Source organism: Trachinotus anak, unplaced genomic scaffold (genome assembly GCF_046630095.1).
Source record: "Trachinotus anak isolate AG129_WGS33_773 ecotype Australia unplaced genomic scaffold, CSIRO_AGI_Tana_v1 ptg000012l, whole genome shotgun sequence".
NCBI lineage: Eukaryota > Metazoa > Chordata > Actinopteri > Carangiformes > Carangidae > Trachinotus > Trachinotus anak.
In genome coordinates, this window is record NW_027273863.1 from 8,434,349 (window position 1) to 8,456,763 (window position 22,415).

The window sequence follows — 22,415 nt, forward strand, 5'->3', positions numbered from 1 at the left end:
CGTCAACTCACTACAATAGTGGCTTTACCCAAAATAAACTTAAACCATTTGCACTCACACAGATGCTGCTCAGTGAAATGATAGGGAAGTGTGTGACTGAATAAATGGTGTGGTGGTAGATTTAACTGAGAAATTATAGCTGTTAAAGCATTGTGTCTAATGATGACAGTGTGAGGAGGGTTGAGTAGGACTTTCTCAGTGTGAGGCTGATTGGGTGCCAGGTTCAGACTTGTCTCGACAAGGCAGCAACACAGTGGAGTCAGCAGGAGGAGCACAGAGGGGAGCTGGACAATCCCTGTCCCTCACAGCAGGACATGACAGCAGCATGTACTGCACTTACACACACACACACACACACACACACACACATACACACACACACAAACACATACACACACACACACACACGCCACCACCTCTTCATTTTTTATCAAGTATCTCTATCAGTTATTCTTATACTGAACAGCTTTAATAAAACACTGGCATGCAGTAGTGGTAGTAGTAATGGAGACATAATGAAATGAATCATTATATACACAAAGACAGTCAGCATTAACATGTTATTTCATCCTACTTCTTTCCACAATAACAGAGATTATTGTGGGTCATTTTTATTTAATTCCATCAGTTTTTCCATAATGCCTTTTTCTGTTTTTGTGCTGCTAAATTCCATAAAATAAAATAAAAACTGTAATAAACAATAACACAATAACAAATGTTACTGTGAGATGAAACATTATTAAATATAATATGCAGATTATTTTTAGATTATTGAAGTATTTCATAATTTTATGTTGAAATAATATATTTTGTATTTTAGTAGTAGTAGTAGATATAGTGGTGGTGGTGGTAGTAGAAGCAAAGTATTAGTACAAGTAATAACTGTAGTAGCAATAGTAGTAGTAGTAGTAGTAGCATGTAAACTAAAACCACAGCAGTAGCAGTAGTACTATTATTGTAGTAAAACTAGTAGCAGTAACAGGATTAGTAGGTCTTTATTAGTAGGTGTTACAACTAGTGGTAGTTGTAACAGTAGTAGCAGTATTTGTAGTAGTGGTTGTAGTTGTAGTAGTATGTAAAGTAGTACTAGTAGAAGTGGTGTACTAAAGTGGTATTAATAGCAGCAATTGTAGTAGAGAAGCAGACTTATGTGTACAAAGTGTGTCTAAGTGCTGTGTCCTCTTCGCGTTGCCATAAACCGCAGGACTGATAATAACAGCTGTTGTACTAGAAGTAGTGTTAGAATTAAAAGGAGTAGGTGTGTTAATACTAGCAGTTGTGGTGGTAACAATAACAAAAATATTAGGAGCATTAACAGAGGAAGTAGTAGAAGTTGTAGTTGTGGTTGCTGTAGTAATAGTAGTAGTACTAATAGTAGCAGTGATATTTGTTATCGTATTGCAGTCCACTGTGCCTTTAAGAAATCTCCCGCGCTAGTTTACAAACCCGGAAATCGACAGGAAAGGGCAGGGATATTTCGCGCCAAATTGAAACAACAGATCAGCCAGTGTAAGCAGCGGGAGGGACGAGCTGAGAAACAGACCGCCGGACATTATCTCTAGTTTTTCCGCTTCACTCAAGGTTTGTAGTTACCTAACGCAACATTTTGTGTGTTGTACTCTGAGCTTGCACTGTAACGGAGACTTTCAGGTTGAACTCGGTCAGAAGTCAACTTCTTGGTCACAGAGTTGAGCTGAAAAGTCATTTTCTGTCTGCCCAGTGTAGAGAACATGGAAGACGCCAACAAGCTAATCGGCGAGGGCAAGAAGCACCTGGTCATGGGGAAGGTGGTGGAGGCGGTGAGCGCCCTGCAGGAGGCCTGCGGCATGCTGTGAGTCCAGCACCCGACAGAAGAGATGGGGTGAAGGGGCTGCAAACACTTACAATATTAACTCGCTCAATCACACACACAGCCGCAGCTAACAGGATTCAAACAGCTAAAAGGCAGAAATGCGTCGACACGGTCATTTTTAATTTTTTTTTTTTTTTTAAAGCTTATATGAAACTGAAATTATTTCGGCGAGAGGGGAAAATCCAATAAGATGCTGATTTAAAAAAAAAAAAAAAAAAATTCTCAAAGTATGAGTTTGTTTTTCCACATTGTGTGCTGATTGATGCAATTACAAATGAATGGTGCTGACACACTGGACGTTTCAGAGAGAATGAACCACATTATGTGACTAAGAGTAAAAGTGCAGCATAGTTTAACTTTTCTGACCTGAAATACACAAAAGTTATGCAACAAAAAAAAAAAACCTTGAAATTCTTTTTGTCATATTTTTTTCCTTTTATGTTGATATCTTGCACTTGGTTGGAAACATGATTGTCTGCTGCATATTGAAAGAGGCAGTAATTGCCCAAGAAAGAACACTAAGGAAGGGTGCATATGTGCTTTCATATTGATTATAATATGACCTATCAGGCTGTAACTAATGCTTAATCATTCGGTTTACCAAACATCAAAAACAGGAAATGCAGTCAGTTTCCCAGTGTCATCTAAAACTTTTTAAATTTTTACTTGAAATATTGCCCAAAAGATGACGTTTTAGAATAGATGAATATTGTTCTACTAATCAGTTCATCAACTGCAGCTGTAATCACATGACTAAAACTTGATTTTTATTATTTTGTTTTCATTTTAGAGCTAAAAAGTATGGAGACACAGCAGATGAGTGTGGAGAGGCTTTCTTCTGGTGCGGTAAAGCGCTACTGAATTTGGCACGGTAAGCTCGAGAATATTGGTGTGAATCTTTTTTTTTTTCTTCATTGCTTCAGTTTTGACTCAGTTTCATTAAAGTTGTATTCTACGGTTTATTCCACTCCAGTATAGGATTGACTGTTGTGTTGGTCATTATGTGTTTTTAAAAACTAGAGGACGGGTGCAGACCTAACTGATTTTATTGTTGTAGGATGGAAAACTCAGTCCTGGGTAATGCTCTAGAGGGAGTGCCGGAGGAGGAGGAAGATGAGGAGAAACCCAAAGAATCCAATGTTGAGAGCACAGAAAACATTGATGGTGAGGAAGAGAAATTGTGTAATATCTTAAAACAGTGATTTTTTTTTTGGGGGGGGGGGCTTGTTTTTGTGCTGTTTTTAAACATTTATTTTTATAAACTGCCCATAACTCTACTCTCTGATCCCAACAGAGAAAACCAGAGACGAGCTGAGGGTTCAGGTGTACGACGCTATGGCCGAGAAGAAAAATGAAGACGCCGAGAAGGTTGAAGGGAAGCAGAGCGAAGATTCGGAGAAGAACGGTGATGCAGAAAAGGCTGAGGCTGGTGATGAACAACAGAAAGCAGCAAAGGAAGAGGGAGACGAGGAAAAAAAGACTGAGGTTGATGAAAGCAAATCTGCTGAAAATGAAGACAAGAAGGAAAACGAAGAGGCTGAGAAGGAAAGCAAGGAGGAGGAATCAGCAGACAAGACAGAGGAGGCGGGAGGTGGCTGTCTTTTCTTATTTCCCCTCTGTCCTTTAGACATAGACCTCAATTGTAAATGCCACCTTGATGGTTGTAATGGCATGTTGCCCAATTAATGTAAATGTTTTTGTTTTCAGAGGGTGAAGAAGAAGGGGAGGAGGAGGAGGAGGAGGAGGAAGGTGATGACGCAGAAATGGAGGGCGATGCAGAAGAGCAGGCCGAAGGAGACGGCGCTGCTGAGAAGGTACTTGACCAGTCACCTCAAGTACATGTAAAAAATGACTCGACTGGGCAGGTGATGTTAAGTGTCAGATTTTAAATTGGTGTGTGTGTGTTTCAGGACAGTGACGATGAGGAGGTGGGGAACCTGCAGCTGGCCTGGGAGATGCTGGAAGTAGCCAAAGTCATCTACAAAAGGTAATGGGAACTCCAACCAGAGATGTTCTGAGCATTACTTGTTGGGATCACTGAGCTACAGCTTTTTTTTCCCCCTTTTTTTTAAATAAGGAAAGAGACTAAGGATGATCAGCTGATGGCAGCTCAGGCCCACCTGAAACTGGGTGAAGTTTCTGCTGAATCAGGTACGAACAAGTCGCTCAGCAAATCTTTGGTTTTTGTCCACAAATTACACATGTCCGAGGGGGAGGTGGATTCTGTTAGATCTCATAGGGCTGAAGTGACGAGTCCGTTTGTATGTTTTCAGTGTCAACATACAGTGGTTCATGCTTCTCAGTTCATATCACTTCAAATTCAGTGTTTTAGGTCTTGGTCAAACAGTAAGAAGACATCACCTGAGCTTCACTCATTAGCATCTTTCTGTTTTCTGCAGTTTTACAGGATAAATGGTTAGTTTCTTTCAAAAATGATCAACAGGTTGTAAAAGGAAAATTGCTGGTTGCAGTTAATTCTTGCTGACATTAGGAGCTGGCTGAAAGGTTGACAGTCATAGAGAAACTACAACATTAAAATTGGCCCCAGGAAGAGTAACAGTTAATGGAGATCAAATAAACCACGAACTCCTTCTCGAGACAATGCTATAAACTTGATAAGAAAACAGAGGCACAGTCTGGAAAACTAACAACCTTTACGCCTGACGTTGTCCTGCACTTCTTTATTGAGCCACTGGTGCTGAGTCGCTGCCTTTTCCTTCTCAGGAAATTACACACAGGCGTTGGAGGATTTCCAGGAGTGTCTGAAACTGCAGGTGAAGCACCTGGACTCAGACAGCCGCCTGCTCGCTGAGACTCACTACCAGCTCGGCCTGACCTACAGCCTCAACCTTCAGTACAGCCAGGCCGTCGAGGAGCTCAACAGCTCCATCTCTGTCATAAAGACCAGGCTGGGTAAGCAGGCTCGGCTCCTACAGCGCGGTTTTCACTCGGACAGTCTGAGCTGTTTGCTAACGCAGCCGCCTCGTGTTTCAGGCAAACTGCAGGAGCTGCTCGACAAGGCCGAGGGTCCGGAGGCTCTGCCGGACGAGAGGAAGGAGATGGAGGAGCTGAAGGCCCTGCTTCCCGAGATCCAGGAGAAGGTGGAGGACGCCACAGAGGGACAGAAAACGGCGAGCACTGCATCTGAGGCTGTAAAGGGTGTACTGGTGGGTGGAGACTGTACAGACATGACGGACACCGAATGGTTAAATCAGCTGTAAATTAGACTTCAGACACGTATGAGTGTCATTTTGTACCGTCACTGATTGGACGTTGTTTTCACACCAGATGTGAAAAGTTGTATTGCGACCTCTGCTGAAACGAGTGTATATGATGTGGACACAAATCGTATTGTGGATTACAAATGTGTTGCACCACATAGCAAAAAGAGATTGAGCCCCCATGCTTCCTCACAGTGGCTGGAAACATTAGGCCTTTACACCAGTATCATTGTTTAAAGAGCTGAGCTGTCAGTGTCACTGGGGTCAAACGGATCTGTTTGGGAACACAGGCTGAAGACCGGGCCTTGGTGTAGAACTGGTGGTATTTCGAGACACACGTGCCCCGACCCTGGTTATCCTATTAGTGTTCTATTGTTATACACATGACGCACTTGACTCAACCTCATTTTACTCCATTGACAGGACTGCTATCGTCTGGAGTTCAGTGTCTGGCACGACGTACGCTCTCTGTTCTGGCCATTCACGCACACACGCTCCTGAATATTCAGACGCATCATTTAACATAAATATGTGTCTGTAAACAGAATTCCCATTTCTATCATTTATTAGTCTGTGCCGGTCTAAATCTTAGGAAGTGTTAAATTCAGTTTGTTAAAAAATGCTATAAAAGGGTTAGGGTTAGTCTTAAATTTTAAAGTCTTAAATCTTGTCTCTGGCCTGCTGTGGGCTTTCATGTTGGTTCTAAAGTTTCTGTATCTGTTAGCGAGTCTGTTGTGATGGTGGATTGTGCTGCAGGAGGTTGTCTTTGCTCCTTTTGTGGATTTTGACTCGGCCTCTGATTGTAAAAACACTGTGTTTTGTAGAAGTCACAATTGCTACAATTGAACTTGATTTTTAACTACTTTTTTTTTTTAATGTTGTTAGGATGGAGGCTCCACTTCCTCTGCGTTTCCTGGGTCCACGGTACAGAATGGTGACGCTTCCTCCAGTTCAAAAGTAAGTCGCACTTTGTCATCATGGTGTACAGGTGTGTGTTTTTTTTTTTTTTGTTTTTTTTTTTTGTTTTTTGTTTTTTTTTTAAAAATGGTTGTCATGTCTGGATTGTATTGCCCACAAAAAAATGACTCGCTTATTTTAAAATTTTTATTGACTGTCATGTTTTTACTTTCCACCCAGATTAACGGCACATCGACCAACGGAGTCAGTTCCACTAACGGACACACCTCCACAGCTCCAGTCTCTGACATCTCCCACCTGGTCAGAAAGAAGGTGAGGGAGCTAGATGTTTGTCAGTTTATACCGAAAATGAATTGCACAGATCTGAATCTCATTTCAAATGAACCCTGTGTGCTGTGTTTCAGAGGAAACCAGAGGAGAGTCCGGTGAAGGACGGTGCGCTTAAGAAGGTGAAGCAGGACGATGGTCACACTAACGGTGTTCACAAAGCCAACGGAGACACCAACGGACACACTAACAGTATGGAGGTTGAGAGGTGGGTAGTCACAGCGTTTCACTACCTGGCCACAGGTACTATTTAATACACCTTGAGCGGTTTATAACAAGTAGATCACCAAGATGTCAGACCCTGATGGACCTTTCTCTCTGTTCTGATGATGCACAGGATTCAAGTCTGAAACATCAGGTGAAGTGTGTCTTGCTGTTGTGGGTCTAACTAAAGTCTTTTCTCTCTCTCTTTCAGTAAGTGAAGCCAGATTCCCTCCTGATTCTTGTCTCCATCCAGGAAGACATTCACCATCACGCCAAGCTCTTACTGTTGCTACACTTGTTTGCCGCTGTAAATATGTGTAACTTTTTCTATACCCGTTGTATTGTTAGTGTTTGTTCACGTATGTAACCTATGAAGATGAATAAAGAATATAATTTGATAAAACTTTGGCGTTTGCAAAACTGATTCCTAGTCATGTGGCTTTGGTGGGATACATATTAGGACGTGGCTGACAGCACATGGGGTGCAGTCAGGCCAACGTTTAAAGCTCTGGAAATGGTCAGTCAGCAGTTGTACGCTATTTGTCATTTGTAGAGGAATGAGGTGTCCATTGTGGTCATTTTGTGTCTTTGAGCTCTGTGACAAACATTAACAGACCTTTTCATACAGAGGCTCAGGGGGCCCTGTGTCCTGTAGGCCTGCCTAGTAGTCATCCATGCCTGGAGTCACTGCACTTCTACCAAAAGGAAAATATGGTTACAATTAAGTATAGGAAAATTATTTTCACACAAGTTTCACACATGTTGAATTCTGCCTTTACTTGGAGCCCTAGCACATTTAGTTTCAGTATCCATGGGAATGCTATTGACTTTACACACAAGCAGTTTTAAAGGAATGAAACCTAAACAATGCACCATGATCTCACATCCTCTTGTTTTTATCAGATGTATTTTGCCTGATTGGCTTAGTAATTTGAGAAAACAAACTTGGCATGTAGGCCTAACTGTTGTTGTGGCTTAGGCTCACTTTCTATCATATTTTGATGATTTACAGTGTTATGTTTAATTTTTTTTTTTTTTTTAATTGAAATGTATTTGTAGTTCAACTTGAGGACACACCAATTCTGTTAAACCCATTAAAAGTGAGTTTGCTATGGGATATCTGAGCACCTCACATGTAAACTAACCAGGTAACATTAAGAGGAGGATTAATTGTGCTTTGATTTTACTGGCAACCTTCTTGCAAGACTAGCTGAAAAGTAAATTTCAAAAGTTCCTGCACTCGCATAGGTGTTTCCACTTACTGTGGCTGAAGAGACCCTCCTCAGGACTGTGGCTTCTCAGTCTCATTGTGCCTATTTGAGCTGTACAATGTACAACTGTTACAACCCTCTCCAAACACAGGAGGAAATAATGGAAGTAATGATGGCTGAACTTCATTTAGCCCTTTAGAATGTTTAAGAAACTGAAGATCTTGTCTTAAACAAAAATATAACTTTTCTAATAATATAGTTTTTTTAAATAAATCTCTTCATGTTATATATTTTAGGTTGAAAACTATACAATTTTATTAATTTTCTTGACATCTTTGTCTGAAAGCCACGTTAATATTATATTAGTTACTTTTCATTAAAAAGTTGTGGTATCTCAGAAAGTTGGGCTCTGTTGGGGGTTATTCCTCCACTACACTGGAAAACTAAAATGATTTTTGTAAAATTAATATTTGGACAATGTAGGCAAAAAATACCCATTTTAGCTACAACCCCGTCCTCTTTCACTAATTTTAAATTGGTTAAAACCAATTACATCCAGCACAGATGAAGAATATTTTCAGTGGGAAATGCTGCTGCTGTTGCTCTTGGGATCATTACACATCAAATAACGTGAACTTAAAACACCACAGTAGCCAGATTCATATTGAAACATATCAGCTTGTCAGGAACCAATTTTTATTAATATCATTAATAATGTGTCATCAGCATCATCAATGAAATGAGTTAGTCTGTTTGAAGCAGAATCAAGTGTGCATTCATTGCCCTTCTTTTCTTTGATGAACACTTCAGTTCCACAAAGCGAGGAAGAAAAAGGAAGAAGGGGAGAAGAGGGGTCAAAGAGGGCAGGGACTGCAGTGAAGGAGGAAACGCAGGGAAAACGACGTCTGGCGGAGCAGGAATCTCCCCCTTCACTGGGATATGATTGGTTTTTCCCTTGTGCAAGAACAACAACAAAAAAAAAAAATCAAAACAAAAGAAATTCAAAATGGTGCTCTAAAAACAAAGATGAGAGAGGAAGAGGGGGGATTGCTTGCTGGGATGTGGTGTTGGCTGTTGTGTTGTTTTTTTTTCTTTTTGTTCCATAAAGCCACGTTAGGATTTGATGCAGTCGTCATCGTCAGAGGTCTGGCTGCTGCTACTGGTTTCGGACTCGGAGCCCTCCTCGACGTGCGCCTCCGCTACACTCCTCCAGGGGGTGAAGTGGAGGGTCACACCCCGCGCCCTCGGGAGAACCCCATTCCTTTGCATGCCGTTTCTTTTCAGCTGTTCAAAAGGAGACGGGCAATTAGTGTGTGAATCAGAAGCCACTTCGTTCTCTCCTTGCGTTCCATTTAGAAATGGAAAACAGATCAAACACTGTATCCAGTTTGACTAAAAGGGTGCATTTATTCAGGGCTTTCCTTTGAGGTCTCACCTGTTCAGTTTTAGTCTGGAACTCTCTCAGTTCATCCTCCGTCAGAGGCAGGAAGTTGTCATCATTTTCTGGGTACTCCTGCCAGCCCATGGCCTTCAGCAACCTACACAAGCATAGTCATTTACTGCTTAGTCGACTGTGTGTTTTGTGTGTGAGTGAGTGTGTTTGTGTAGGAGTAGGAGTGCTCTACCTGTGCTCTGCCTCCAGGGAGCTGGACAGGTGTTCAGTGTCTGAGTCACTGAGGGAGTAGGACAGACCATTTTCATGGCAGACTTCCTCGCTGTAGGCTTTGGGCTCTGGGGTGCTGCTTTCACCCTGTGAGAGTTCGCACAGGAACACAAAACACTTGAAAAATCTCATGTTCTTTGGGGTGGTGCCCTGGCTAGGGACCTTTATTGCACATCATATCCCTGTTTCTCTCTATGTTTACTATCTGTTTATATTCTCCCAATTAAGTTCAAGTGAAAAATGTCAAACTTTTGCCCTATTGCAAACACAGTCTGTTACACCCACTGTCAAATAATATGACAAAAGTCATTTCTTTTTTTAAAGAGAGACCTGGGTGTAAGATTTTTCAAAACGCATAAAGGGGTTCAGATTTTGATTTCCTGTCTTTCACGTGCAGAAAAACAAGAACTATGGCTCTCCTGTGTGACTTTATTATTAAGTACAAAAACTGTCTTGTACTTGCAGAGAATTAAAACCCTCTTTAACAGTGTCCTCTCTTGCTTCTGTCATGATCTGTAACGACTGTGCCGTCCCGTGTGGTGGTTTATGAAGACAAGCCAAACTGCTGCCTACCTCTCCTGATGTCCCCGGGCTGCTGCTTGTTGTCAGCTCTCCAGTGCCCTCGTCCTTCAGAGCTCGCAGGAACTCGCTCTTACGGTCTGGACCGCGGCGCATCAGCTTCAGCCTCGACGGGGCGATATCTATGGGAGGAGTCGTGCTGGAAGGGTGCTGTAGGCACGAGGAGCCAGACGAAGCCAGGAAAAGGAGAAAAGCGAGTTAACATTATTCTTTTTATGATTGCGACACCATCTATCAGATATAAAGTCCATTTGGAGAGTAAAATGTCAAAGTAGGTCATCAATGATCAGACATTTTAACTGCCTGGAGACTGTTTTAAAAATCTGCCACATTAGGAATCAGAGCCAACTCTATGCTGTAACAAAAAATTTCAGACCATGACATTTGCAGCAGTTGCACACATGCCATTCAGAGACACTTTGTGATGAACATTAAACTTTATGACCATAGATAGACATTTTAATACACTGGAGAGAAGACAGCACACACACTGCTGCAAAGGAAAACTTAATGTGTGCAAGTGAGTAAGCATCTCAGTCAGCAACCACACAGTCACATAATTACTATGTTTAGATAAAACCTGTCATTTACTTACACAGGGGTAGGCCAGCTACATGTCATGCATGGAGTTACAGTATAAGAACAAAGAGTTCAACACACAGTGCTATACTGGAATTTTCCCCCTGTGCTCGCTGTGCAGTTTAGTATGTTAGAAAAAAGTAAATTTATATAATTAAAAAACTGTTCTTGTTGGGACTAGACAATCCCTACATGTCCGGTACTCATCTTGTCTGGTTGCCCTCACCTCTTTTGGGGTGTTGTGCTGTGGTGCACTGACTGGGGTGCTGGGTTTGGCTGCAGAGACGGGGCTGGTGAAGACTGAATCTCGGCCTGGCATGTGGAGGCCAGGCTTTGTGATCTCTCTACCACCGGATTTCCACTGGGTGCTCTGGAAGAGAGGACGTGTAATGACTCCCTGTCACAGACAGCCCAGCACACAGAGAGCTTGTCCTGCATCTCTGCTGAATGAATTAAAGACAGTTGTTGAAGTAATTTAACACATCACAATGAGTCTTACTTTGGTGGGGGCCACAGCAGGTTTTGGGACCAGGTTCTTGTAGACACTGGAGCCTGCAATGGGAGCTTTGTTGCCGTTGGTGGGTAGGGCGCCAGCAGTGGCAAACCCTGCAGAGAAGGCCGTGCTGGGGTCCTCCTTGGAAACCTTCTTGATGACCAGCATTTTGGACACCATCTGTTTGCCACTAGGGGGGTTTTCTGAAACACAATCAGCACAATCATATGTCAGTCATGAAACTGTGGAGCAGAGCTTTAACAACATTTTTGTTTGTCTAAGAATTGAAATCCAAATGGGCACTGAGTGCTCTTACCCCACACTCCAGCATGGGGAGCCACTGCTCGCATCTGATTCCCAGGCTTTCCAGTTGTTTCAGGGTTGAGGGAAGGCTAAAAGACAAACATTACATTCTGCATTACATACCTTAGCATTCAGATTTTGTATTCTCAAGCTATATTAACATCCTAAACTCTAAGCATGTTGTTACTGACAAGCCTACTGGGTCAATGCAGGGAAACTCATCCAGAAAAAGTTAAGTGAAAAAAATTTCTGACAACAGTTTTGCTTATCTAAGATTTGGTGCAGTGTAAACAGTCACTGCCATTTCTCTAAAAATCAAGGCTATATTCATAACGTCTTTATTTAACAGTTCAAAGAGCTTTGCCATTGACTCAAGGTCTTATCTTTTAAAAGAGCTTTGTCATTGAATAACTATGTCAATATCAGTGGCATGCTTTATGGGAAAAAAACAAACACAAACAAAACAAAACAAAAAATTAAATCTAGGAAGGTCAAGATACTCACAAAGTCCTCTTCCACGAATTTCAGCTTGTCGTCCTTGCTGTCTTTGCGTTCCTCGTTGGGAAACTTGTCCTGGTACGAGGTGCCCTTGCGGGGATGGAAGTTACCATTGCGCTGCCGGTGCCCCCCCTGCCTGTCCCTGTCGCCTCCTCCCCGTTTGGGGTGGCGTCCCTGGTGGTGGTGGCCGTCCTGGGCACCCCGCGGGACTCCATGCCAGCTGGGTGTTTCCTTCCAACACGAGCCCCCTGCCAGCCCACCATGTCCTCCTTTGGCCACCCCCGAGTCCACCGAGTCATGCCTCAGAAGCAGAGAGGGCTGCTGCCATCCGTCACCTTGAAGAGAACAAATACACAGCATAATTATGGCATAATTATGGTTTATTAAATGCTGAATAATGGGGAACTCTGGCTTTGACCGATCAGTAAAGTCTCGTCTCGCTTTCTGATACAACATCTGAACACCCTCCGTCTTTGTCAGTCCTGTTAACTTCATGTTATTTTCAAAGTGCAAACACAAAGAAGACATTGAGTCTATGAAATCCACTCACAGGAAAACTTATTCTTTACATAAAATGTCACTGGAAACAGGCAGAAAAATCATGATGAGGTTGATTCTAATCCAACTCCAGTGACATCTGTTATTGTGTTTGATTAACTCAAAAGGCAGAATTACCCACATTACCAGAAAATGTGTCAAAACTTTTGGCAAAAAAAGAAAACAAAACCCCCCCAAAAAAACAGGGCTGAGCAGCAGAAGCCCTAAATTTAGGTAAAATATTTCTCATCAGTAAGTCCTGACGACCCATGTTTTTGGTACAACAAATTTTGAAGAACTGGTTTTACAGTGGATGTTTTGAGTCTTAACAGTAATTCAATCAAAGAATTAAGCAGCAAAATGTCTTAGATTTCAGCATCGTTTTACTTCAACTACTGTGCGGATGAATGAATTATACAGAGATGCTGCTGTGCAGTTTAACAAAGTGAACCTTAAGCTACTGTGGTAATATGAGAAGACAGAGAGGAAGCTTGTAGACTACAGGAATCAGAACCAGGTTTGCTAACAGCCTCCATCCAAACACCTACAGGGTTCGACAACTTCCGCTGAGTGAACAGATCACGCAAATGCTTCATTGTCAACGTCCTACAATTAAACTACAGCAGCAATCACTGGGAGACAGAGGCACTTCAGAAGAAGAGTTGAAGATTTTGCTCAATATATCTGACTGGCATGGCATGCAGGAATAGACTAATAAAGCTCCCTCTCTATTTTATCAAAGTGAGGGCTACACGTGGGCTGAACTACGATTAAGTTTATGGGGGACAATGATGAAGACATCCTTGAGACCACAGTACAAATGGGTAAAAAACTTGTCAAACAGGAAGCTTAACTGACCAAAGATTATTACCTGAACCTGGGACTGAACTATGCTACTGCACCTGAACACATCCTGGTGGTAGACCTGATCACCAACACATAACTTTTCATCCCACATGACAGATACAAAGGAAAAACGCGACTGAATAGAAAAGTGAGATTTTGCAAAACTTTGAGCTCGGATAAGATGAGCAACAATGAACAATTTAAAGCTGGCACCACAATACAGTTACTCTTAGTTCAGAAAAAGAGCCGCATACCTATACATCAGCAGAACAACAGTGTCTGCGTGAAATAATAACAATGCACACATTCTGGAGAGAAAGCACAGCGGGTTTAAATAAGCTGGGGACAGACCTGTCATGGATAGGACAACCTCTACAGGTTGTCTCCATCACCACCTGTCTGCTGCTTACAACGCTGTAACAACAACACAATCTCCATCACTTTCGTCTGAGCAAGTGGCCTCAATTATTTCCCTTTCCACTACAGGAACGTCTTTCAGTTTCCAGCTTGCCATCATCTTCAAATTCACACAATGTAAGTCCAGCACAATTATTTTCATAACTGATTTAATGTCTGAAACACAAGCAACATTACTCCACTCCTAAAAACTTAATAACAGGGCCCACACTGAGGTGCACAAAACCAGCACTATAATGTTAGATGGTAGAGTTTCATTATTTCTGCCCACGTTCTCGCTGTTGCTTTTCTTCACAGAGTTAAACTCTGTAACAGCAATGGTAAAGAGGGTAGCTTGTCCACACTGTTACCTGATGGGGCGCGCAGGGAGCCGTTGTTGAAGAAACCATCAGAGGAGTTGTGGCGGCGGCGGCTCACAGCAGCTCTGCCGTCTCTGTGGTGGTGGGGCTCACCTTGTTTGTCAAGGTTGGCAGCAGGGGACTGCAGGAGGACAGAGAGGGGACAATGTTAGAGGAGTGGGATGGGCAAGCAGAAAAAACAACAAAAGAGAAACAGTAATAACCCCCAGATCATTTTTCATGACATTCTTTTACCCCTACTTTATCTTTGTCCTTGTGTGAAAACTTATGAGCCAACAAAGTGAAAAAAACACTTTTGAGGAGCTTCATATCAAAAATGTGCTGCAGTGGAAGCCAGTTAGATCAGAAAAACACAGTTGTACATAATCCTGGTAAATGCTGAAGCTGCTGCGTGTTCCACAATGTTGACTGTAAAAACTCAGTTCTGTCTGAATCATTTCTTTGTCATCAGCAGAGGTTCAAAGATCAAATTAAATGGTTTTCAGCCTATCCCTGCAAGCATCCATCTCTAGGAATTCTTATAACTCCACAGCAATATAACAGAAAAAGCCTTCAGTAAGAGAATAAACTGTAGCTCCAACCCTGGCAGAGAACGCAGACTAATCCTTGATGACAAATGACATTGAGGTGAAGTCATGTGTCAGCAGGACAGTGACTTGTTTCTCGTTCTTGACTTTTGATTTCACAGACAGGCCACTAAGCTGGGCAACCTCCTGACTCACAGATTACACTGAGCTCTACGCAGCAACACACTCACAATCTCAGATGGTCAGTCAAACAGCTTAACACATTTTTAAAGGAAAGACAAAAATCAATCTAATCACTCCTCTAACATACCTCCTACTCATCTGGAACCACCTCTCCCTGAAGAGGTAATACTCTGGACGGTCATTTTGGGTGTTTTTATACAATATCTAATTTAAACTTGGTTCCAGGCCCAGAAATTGCAGCTACATCCCAAATTAAAATAACTCTGGTTGGGGACATCACTGAGCTGTGAAGTCAGACAGTGTCAACACAGCTTGTGATGTTCAAACTGCATGAAAATACAGAATCACAATAAATTAAACATGTTCATTATGATCTCATTCATTTCTAAGAGATGACAACTTATCACTCAGCTTTAACAGACAAATCCTAATAAAAATAATAAAATATCCAGGCTATGCATTTTCTTGCTGGCTACATTAGCATACACTTTAACTACTGTTACAATCCTTCTCCTGCCAAAAACCATCACTATTCACTCTGTCATCATGACCAGACTTTGGTTAAATGTCTGCTCCTTGTTAGAGAACATTAAAAAAAAAGCCATCTTGGCTTCTTTAGCTAGCTTGGAAATGTTATCCAAGCAGCTTCTTAGCCCCTGTCTGATGAATGGACGACACATTAGCTAAGCTGAGCCCTCAAAGTCTTCAATAAATCTTAAACGACTCATATTTGTCAAGTTACTTAAACATGGCCTCCTCTTTGGTACGTTAGTTAGTGTCCAACTTATAATGGTAGTAAGACTATCTCAGATGTCCGGACACATGAAAACAATAGAATAAGTAAAGGAAACTCTTATTTTGTGCCGTCTGTCTGTTGTTTTCCTTCACCAGGAAACCACATCATACATTATGTAATGCAAGGTGCAATGTTGATTGCTGCTTTTTTTTTTTTTGCAAACTTACTTATCCAAATAATAACTGTTGAACAGCTCACAACAGCTGAACTTCAAAAAGTGAGTGCCAGATGAGCCAGTCACTGGTTATAAGTCAGGGTAAAAACCAAACCCCCACTGCAGAAAAAATGACTAACAGACAGACTGAATAATGAAATTGCTGTTTGGTCTGAATATTAGAAAGATATAAGGATAAGTAACTGATGTTGTGGATAAGATGATGGAGCAGGCTGAGTATTAATTATCCATTTCATTCAACTGTAGCAGTTAAGTAAGTTCAGAAAACTGCATCACAAACACAGCTTGTGGTGAGGCAGCATTTAAACATAGTTATATTAAGATAATCAAAATTCCTCCCGATATAAGATGGTATAAATCTATCTCCAACCCAATGACCTAAAAAACACTTTTTGCAGTGATTCAATTCCTGATTCTTCATTGAATCACAGCAAATTCAGCCAATCCACAGGTTCTCTGTCAAACAGACTGCAGTTCTGATCAATCTCCACCAAAGAATAGCAACTTCTTTTCCTTCCTGGCCTCTTAGAAAAGCCCATGCAAATTTAGTAATGGCTAGATGCAAAATACCTGTGAAAACTTCCCTTAAATCCTCCACCTGGACAGTGAGCTGTCAATTGATGTTATTTTTCCGTTCTTCCATCTTTCTTTTTCATAGTGGTATACAACATCTAAGTGACCCTCTACTGAACCATGTCCTGTCTGCACTGTCAGTCCCTGAGGCTAACTTGTCACTGACCCCACACATACACACAAACACACACACTCTCTCAGGTGTGCAGACACATTCACTAAAAGGTGTGACTCTGACAACTATACTTTGAAGCTTTGTCTATCTCCTCCACACAAACACACACACAAACCTTGGCAGGCTGGGGTGTGGAGAAGTTAAGCCAGGCAGGGACAAAGTCATGCTGCGCCATTTAGGTCCAGTGTTTCCGGTCAGTGGATCGAGGCATCAAACCTCATGGCCAGGATCTAATGAAAGACACAAACAACAGGAAAAACATTTGTAATATTCAGCTGAGGAAATTTCAAGCACAGAAACATGAATCTTTGACACTGAATCAAATTCTCTTTCATGCACATCCATCTTTGATTTCATGTCATCTCTTTCAAGCGCTGTGTCAGTTATTTAGAAACTCGCTGTGAAAAGGTCTCCCACAAGACCAAGTCAAAAAGAATCCTATTCTTAGTGGAAAACAACAAAGCTCGACTTGCTGCAGCTTTGCCTGTGAAGCTGATAACTGGTTGACAGCCTGAATATAAAATATCTAATGCAGCATAATACAAGTATTATTCTAAAATGTATGTGCTAAACACTAAAACAAGTAAAACTCATCATTCTGGATTTAGCGTTACTCTCTATCTTGACTTTAAAGCCTTTTTTGTGCATATATGGCAGAAAATGAACACCTGCCATCGACAAAGGGTTGACAAATGACATGTAATGGACCACACTATGGCAATTAATTTCCTGGCTTTCAAGTATATTCATGCATGTTTGCCCTAGCCAAGTCAGTGAGGTGGAGCTTCATCATTACCCCAGAGTCTGTGGCTCTGAAGTCCTCTGCCTCCTCTCTCGGTCCGGCTGGTCTCGGTTCCTCAGGCCAGTTGGCACTGATCACAGTGTGTGTGCACTGACAGACCGGGAGCAGCACACCGACAACCCGCTCTCCACCTCCGCCAGGACAGTGCAGCCCCTTTCCCCAGAGGCAGATCCCTTCGTCCAGGGTGAAACACTGGGAGATGAGTCAAAAGGTTGCAGGAATGATCTGGAATGGCAATCCAGAGAACTGGCCAAGCAGGAAGTAGCCGAAGTGCAGAGGTCTACAGAGGGACCAATTTTCCTCCTGAACCAGATTCCTTAGCAGTTCACGTCTTTGATGAGCTCTAAGTGTTACTGTTTCCGGACCAGGTAACTTTTTCCCCCCGAGCAGACTGAGTTCTTCACCAATTCATCTGAACCTCAAAACCTGATCAGATTTTATGCTGATTGGCAAAACGAAGTGATTTGACCGGTGATTTGTCCCAGCAGTGAGAAAGAGCCAGGTCTTATTGTTAATATAAGGAAGCAGTCTGTGAAAGTTGTCTGCCCTGAAACATGGACAGCAGTTTGTGTAGCACTTCCACTTTGACACCAGATGGGGGGGAAGAGACAGGCGTTGTCCTGCCACACTGTGTGCCAGTATGTTTTTGTGTTGACTCACCTTTTACCGAATCATTTTAAGATCTACTTAAACATGCAGAAAGAAAAATGTGTTCAGAGACAGTCTTTTATTGGCAATGGAGGTCACTGAGAACCACCACTCACCTCATTAAACTGGTGGAAAGACTGTCTGAGTTTGAAGAAAATAATTCTCAAAGGTTCAAAGTCACATGACAATGAAGGAAGCAAAACCCTATGTTACATTGCCGTCATTTTCAGTTTTGGTTAGTGAGATAGTGGTGCTGCTGAATGATGCATTATAATGCCGTTTTTATCTTTATATGTTTTAATATCACATTTGTAAGATGCCCATTGATTTATCTGCAATTTCTTGATTGAAGTAGATATAGGGTGTGACTCTGATTTCATAGATATGCACGCTCAAAAGCTAAAGAAAAAGCATCCTCAAGCCAAAAGGTCCTCGTGTCATGTGAAGCACAGGAGTCCAGAAACAAAAAATAAACTTGTCCACCAAAAAAAAGTCCTTAAGACACCTCAATCAACTCCTTTTTCTCTGGGAAAAAATTAAGGTTGAAGAATAAGCATGTGTCCAAAATTTGTCAAGTGGGTCTCTCCTTTCCTTCTTGAATGATTTTTTTTTCCTCACACAGGAAGTTTCAGTGCAGTTTTCAGTGTTCTTGCTGATGGGTCAGGGATATCTGCTCAGGAACAGACTGGACCTGCATTAAACATAGATAGTATTAGCCTTAATTTAGGAAAAAAATAAATCACCTCAATGCACCAGGTTCAAAAATACACACATACCTACACACAGCTGCCAGTAATTCAGGCTTAACACATATAGATTAATTAACAGTCCTCCAATAAACCTTTATAACAGTTAAAATTGTGATGATGTGATGATTAAAATGTATGTAGTTCGTGGTGCTGTTGAATTGTATTGTTAAATGTTTCTAATATTACTTAATATACCCTCAGTGATAGAAACAAGTTGGACAAAATGGTACTCAAAATAAAAGAAAACACCTCAGTATAAAGCAATATCATCATATTGACTTAGTATAATAAACTACACCTTCCAAAAGCTGAATCAGCACGTCAGTGACACAAACTAATTGCAGGGCTGCTGTATTAGACTGTGTTAGTATTAGCTAAGTGTTCCTAATAAACTGGGAACTAAGTGTGTATTGGGATTCCAAAACAGAGAAATTAAACATAGCTCAAAATTTGCCTTAATATCTCTATTCCTGTGTTACTGCAAATAGCAGCACAGGATGACAGAAAGATACTCCTCTTTTGCTGAACACCTTTATCAATCCCCAAAATAGCTTCCGATTCAAGAGACAACCACTGCTTTAAACGAAACTGCTTTTGACACTTCAAGTAGATTTTGAGGGGGAAAAAAAAATCATGACTCAGTGATCTCAGCACCATTTCATGCTGAAACCTGGCTCCTTTATAAAATTGTGTCGGCTTTGGTAAATGAAATATTTATACCAGTGTAAAAATAACTTGAACACTTTCTTCCTCGGTGCCTCTCCTCAGACTGCTGCGCATCTAAACAGGCCTGGCAGTGTGTGTGTAATGCTGGATGAAATTGAGGTTTTCAGTTTAGACCTTCAGTCATACACCTTACTCAAACACGTGTTATAACACGGCATAACACCAAAACAACAATAAAGCCTTTAGGCTCAAACTGAAAGCTACCATGGACTCCTTAGCGTATTCCCACTGAACTATTACATAACAGCTCAACATCAACGAGTTCATCACGGACACGGGTTACATTATGCAGCTCAGACATTCACCTCATTGTAAGACAATACTCATATGGATGGCGGCAACACAAACACTGCAAAGTTTGAAAAGTAACCCGCTTCACGCTTATTATAGAGCGTGAGAAACCCATATGTCCACAAACACTGCAGCAGACCAATTCAACACACAGGAACGCTGCATGCACGTTTCGCCATGCTAACTAACGGGGTAATCTTACGGATTAAAGTGCATCGAAACCTTTTAAGACGAAAGGCGCTAACTGGTTGACGGTACTCACTAACTGATAACGTTATCGGATCTACCCTAACTCTGCTGCTAGCTAACTCTGCTTAGTTAACTGAGATGAACGTTAGCGTAGCAACTGTTAGCTAAAGCTGGCGTTACCTAGCCTGTTAAGTAGCCTACGAAACCTGCTAGGTAGTTGAAATGAATTGGAACAGTTAGGGAGTTTAGCAAAGTACAAATGCATTTAATATGCTCATTGTGGCTAAAATAGTCTATTTAAGCAGCTGTCACGAACATACAATAGAGGTAAACAGACCTGGCTTCGTTGGAACAACACAGTTTCAAAATGGCTACCTTAACAGCGGCAGCACACATTCATCAGCTTGCTAAGTGCTAGCGAGCTAACTTGCTTTCATGACGATACCGTATATCCTCTCCTGAACAAGATAGCCTCCGATGGACAGTGGTTCAAATATACATTAATTCTGCAAACACTAACGAGATAAAACTTTTTGGCTACTATAAACTTCTTAATAATACGGCTAATGATGTTTGTTTGGGTTTTCGGAGCGCTTACCACTGGCGCTGGCACTGAGGGTTTCGAACAGCCTCGACGGTGCTACGTTCAAGATCTGTCGTGATTATGCAACTTAGTGAGGTTCCACAGTGTTGTTAGTGACAAACTGACGAAATAGCGTAGCTTCCATGAAATAGTTTTCTATTTAAATAAAACAACATGTCTATACTTGAAATCATAACGTCACATTTTTTAAATAATATTTTTGGAGCACGGTGTTGGCAGCACGTATAGCAGGGTTTTGACATCTTGAATATAACTTAATACCTCCTCCGCCGCCGTCAGACCAACCAGTCGATATCACATCCCGGCTCATTCAGTTTGGGAGTACAGTATTAGGAGACAGGCAGGCGTTTAATCGAGCACCGATAGGACGGGAGCCAGCAAACGACCTCTACTTTAGCTAGTTAGTGTGAACTTTTCAACTCCTAACTATATATCATTGTGCCTACAGTGGCCTGGGCAAGCCACTGGATGACAAACAATTAAAGGGTAACGTTTAGGTAACTGCAACATCCATAGGTCGTGGTTTGTTACAGTAGGATAGCTCTGTATTGCATCAGGTTGAGCAAGTAGCTATACGAGGTTGTATGCTAGCTGTTAATAGCACCATCGTTAGCCTAGGGCAGTTATATCATAGCTTAAAATCACAAATTGCATGTACAGTGGGAAGAGTTTTATTACTAATTGAAAATGTGTCTTTTTCAGATTGAAAATGTTTCGATTAGCACCTGGAAGACGCATTATTTCTGGGGTAAGACTGAAAGAAAATCAGTACAGTTTGCTTACTAATGAATACAGAGGTTCTGTATGTGCCAGCAGCACATAACAATAACCATAAGAAGTCTGATGTTTATGCATTGCTATGCTCATTATGTTTCCCCAGGTTTCAGTGTGGAGATGTGCTCAGCAGATAACCAGAGCAGCAAACTACTCAACAAAAGCACAGCTGCTGTTTCCCTCTCAGGCCTCCTCAGTGTTACATTCATCCAGAGCAGCTTCCACCCACAGGCTGTTGAGCATCAGGCCCGTGAGCTGGCATGTCTCCCGTCTCTGCCACAGGGATTCACAAGGCACCTCAGACAGAGAAAACACCAAGGAGGGCTTCAGTTTGAGGGCCCTCACTCAGGCTCCCAAACCAGCTCTGTACCTGGGTTTCTCTGGGCTCCTCCCCTTCCTGTCAGCCCCTGTTCTGATGGCTGCCACACAGTCCTTCTACCCTGAGGTGGCATATGCTCAGGTCGTGTATGGAGCCTCTATTGTCTCCTTCCTCGGAGGTGCCCGCTGGGGATTTGCCATCCCTGCTGGCAGTCCCGCTCAGCCAGACTGGAAGAACTTGGGCAACAGCGTGGTGCCTTCGCTTGTGGCCTGGCTAGCACTGCTCTGCAGGGACAATATCGCAGAGGGAGCCCTGGTAGTTATCATGGGACTGGGTCTATCACTGCATTACGACCTGACCCTGCTGCCTGGCTACCCCGCCTGGTTCAAAGCCATGCGAACTGTCCTCACTCTGGTCGCCACCTTCTCACTGGTGGCTACACTGACAATTAAAAAATTCTGCACTGAGAAGAAGATCAAAGACATTCAGAGCTGATTGAAGAGGACAGTTTGTACGTTTATCATATGGACTTAATAAAATGTAAAATTAAGTGACGATGTAAAGGCGGTCTGGTTTGTTCTTGCTGTACAGCAACTCCAGGTAATAATTTTGTCACTTTTGGGACATGCGATATCTGTAAGTGTAGCAAATCATTTAGAAAATAAATAAGAGCAGTTTTTCTAAGTTGCAAAATTGGGACAGTAATTTCGAACTTGTGAGGCTCTAGATTGAAATATTCAAATCTACAAATGACAAGACTTCGAGGTGAAGGAAACCTATAATTTATCAGAAAACATAAAACAACAATTAGTCTTTGCTGTGAAAAGTACAGACAAAATGTGCCCTACTAAAAAAAAAATATTCAAATGTGGAAATT

At 41.9% G+C, this 22,415-nt stretch overlaps 3 protein-coding genes across 9 annotated transcripts; 2 read left to right on the plus strand and 1 right to left on the minus strand.

Annotated features, from left to right (window-relative positions):
- The first annotated feature begins 1,435 nt into the window (after positions 1-1,435).
- LOC139628747 (histone-binding protein N1/N2-like) lies at positions 1,436-6,925 on the plus strand. Of its 3 annotated transcripts, none has more exons than XM_071490766.1 (14): positions 1,436-1,581; positions 1,721-1,831; positions 2,643-2,723; positions 2,910-3,016; positions 3,147-3,443; positions 3,560-3,666; positions 3,763-3,839; positions 3,930-4,003; positions 4,577-4,765; positions 4,847-5,019; positions 5,959-6,030; positions 6,211-6,303; positions 6,396-6,526; positions 6,734-6,925. In XM_071490766.1, the coding sequence occupies exons 2-14, from the start codon at positions 1,731-1,733 to the stop codon at positions 6,738-6,740; spliced, it is 1,509 nt and encodes a 502-aa protein (XP_071346867.1). In that variant the 5' UTR covers positions 1,436-1,581; positions 1,721-1,730; the 3' UTR covers positions 6,741-6,925. The 3 variants fall into 3 exon arrangements, with proteins under 3 accessions (XP_071346867.1, XP_071346869.1, XP_071346868.1); XM_071490768.1 differs by having other exon boundaries at positions 1,437-1,581; positions 3,575-3,666; XM_071490767.1 differs by having other exon boundaries at positions 1,450-1,581; positions 1,726-1,831.
- Positions 6,926-8,391: 1,466 nt separating this feature from the next.
- Positions 8,392-20,572, minus strand: gpbp1l1 (GC-rich promoter binding protein 1-like 1). 3 transcript variants are annotated; one of them, XM_071490771.1, is made up of 12 exons: positions 20,440-20,572; positions 17,233-18,577; positions 16,552-16,666; positions 13,999-14,128; positions 11,855-12,183; positions 11,364-11,439; positions 11,054-11,250; positions 10,781-10,924; positions 9,970-10,125; positions 9,359-9,483; positions 9,169-9,271; positions 8,392-9,017 (listed from the first exon to the last, which is right to left on the minus strand). In XM_071490771.1, exons 3-12 carry the CDS (start codon positions 16,609-16,611, stop codon positions 8,847-8,849), a joined length of 1,491 nt encoding a protein of 496 aa, XP_071346872.1. In that variant the 5' UTR covers positions 16,612-16,666; positions 17,233-18,577; positions 20,440-20,572; the 3' UTR covers positions 8,392-8,846. The 3 variants fall into 3 exon arrangements, with proteins under 3 accessions (XP_071346872.1, XP_071346870.1, XP_071346873.1); XM_071490769.1 differs by having other exon boundaries at positions 20,179-20,464; XM_071490772.1 differs by having other exon boundaries at positions 20,217-20,461.
- A 168-nt stretch (positions 20,573-20,740) lies between these two features.
- LOC139628751 (transmembrane protein 69-like) lies at positions 20,741-22,095 on the plus strand. 3 transcript variants are annotated; one of them, XM_071490776.1, is made up of 3 exons: positions 20,741-20,845; positions 21,148-21,193; positions 21,326-22,095. In XM_071490776.1, the coding sequence occupies exons 2-3, from the start codon at positions 21,155-21,157 to the stop codon at positions 22,031-22,033; spliced, it is 747 nt and encodes a 248-aa protein (XP_071346877.1). In that variant the 5' UTR covers positions 20,741-20,845; positions 21,148-21,154; the 3' UTR covers positions 22,034-22,095. The 3 variants fall into 3 exon arrangements, with proteins under 3 accessions (XP_071346877.1, XP_071346878.1, XP_071346876.1); XM_071490777.1 differs by having other exon boundaries at positions 20,755-20,931; XM_071490775.1 differs by having other exon boundaries at positions 20,757-20,942.
- The last annotated feature ends 320 nt before the right edge of the window (positions 22,096-22,415 follow it).

What these genes read in the sequence shown, in the direction of transcription:
- LOC139628747 (XM_071490766.1), top strand. Translation starts at nt 1,731, where the DNA reads ATGGAAGACGCCAACAAGCTAATCGGCGAGGGCAAGAAGCACCTGGTC. An exon ending in CAAGACAGAGGAGGCGGGAG is followed by an intron (nt 3,444 to 3,559) that starts GTGGCTGTCTTT and finishes TTTTGTTTTCAG; the next exon opens with AGGGTGAAGAAGAAGGGGAG. An exon ending in GAGACGGCGCTGCTGAGAAG is followed by an intron (nt 3,667 to 3,762) that starts GTACTTGACCAG and finishes TGTGTGTTTCAG; the next exon opens with GACAGTGACGATGAGGAGGT.
- gpbp1l1 (XM_071490771.1), bottom strand. Translation starts at nt 16,611, where the DNA reads ATGGCGCAGCATGACTTTGTCCCTGCCTGGCTTAACTTCTCCACACCC. An exon ending in CCACACCCCAGCCTGCCAAG is followed by an intron (nt 14,129 to 16,551) that starts GTTTGTGTGTGT and finishes GTCCTCCTGCAG; the next exon opens with TCCCCTGCTGCCAACCTTGA. An exon ending in AATTCGTGGAAGAGGACTTT is followed by an intron (nt 11,440 to 11,854) that starts GTGAGTATCTTG and finishes TTTGTCTTTTAG; the next exon opens with CCTTCCCTCAACCCTGAAAC.
- LOC139628751 (XM_071490776.1), top strand. Translation starts at nt 21,155, where the DNA reads ATGTTTCGATTAGCACCTGGAAGACGCATTATTTCTGGG. An exon ending in GAAGACGCATTATTTCTGGG is followed by an intron (nt 21,194 to 21,325) that starts GTAAGACTGAAA and finishes ATGTTTCCCCAG; the next exon opens with GTTTCAGTGTGGAGATGTGC.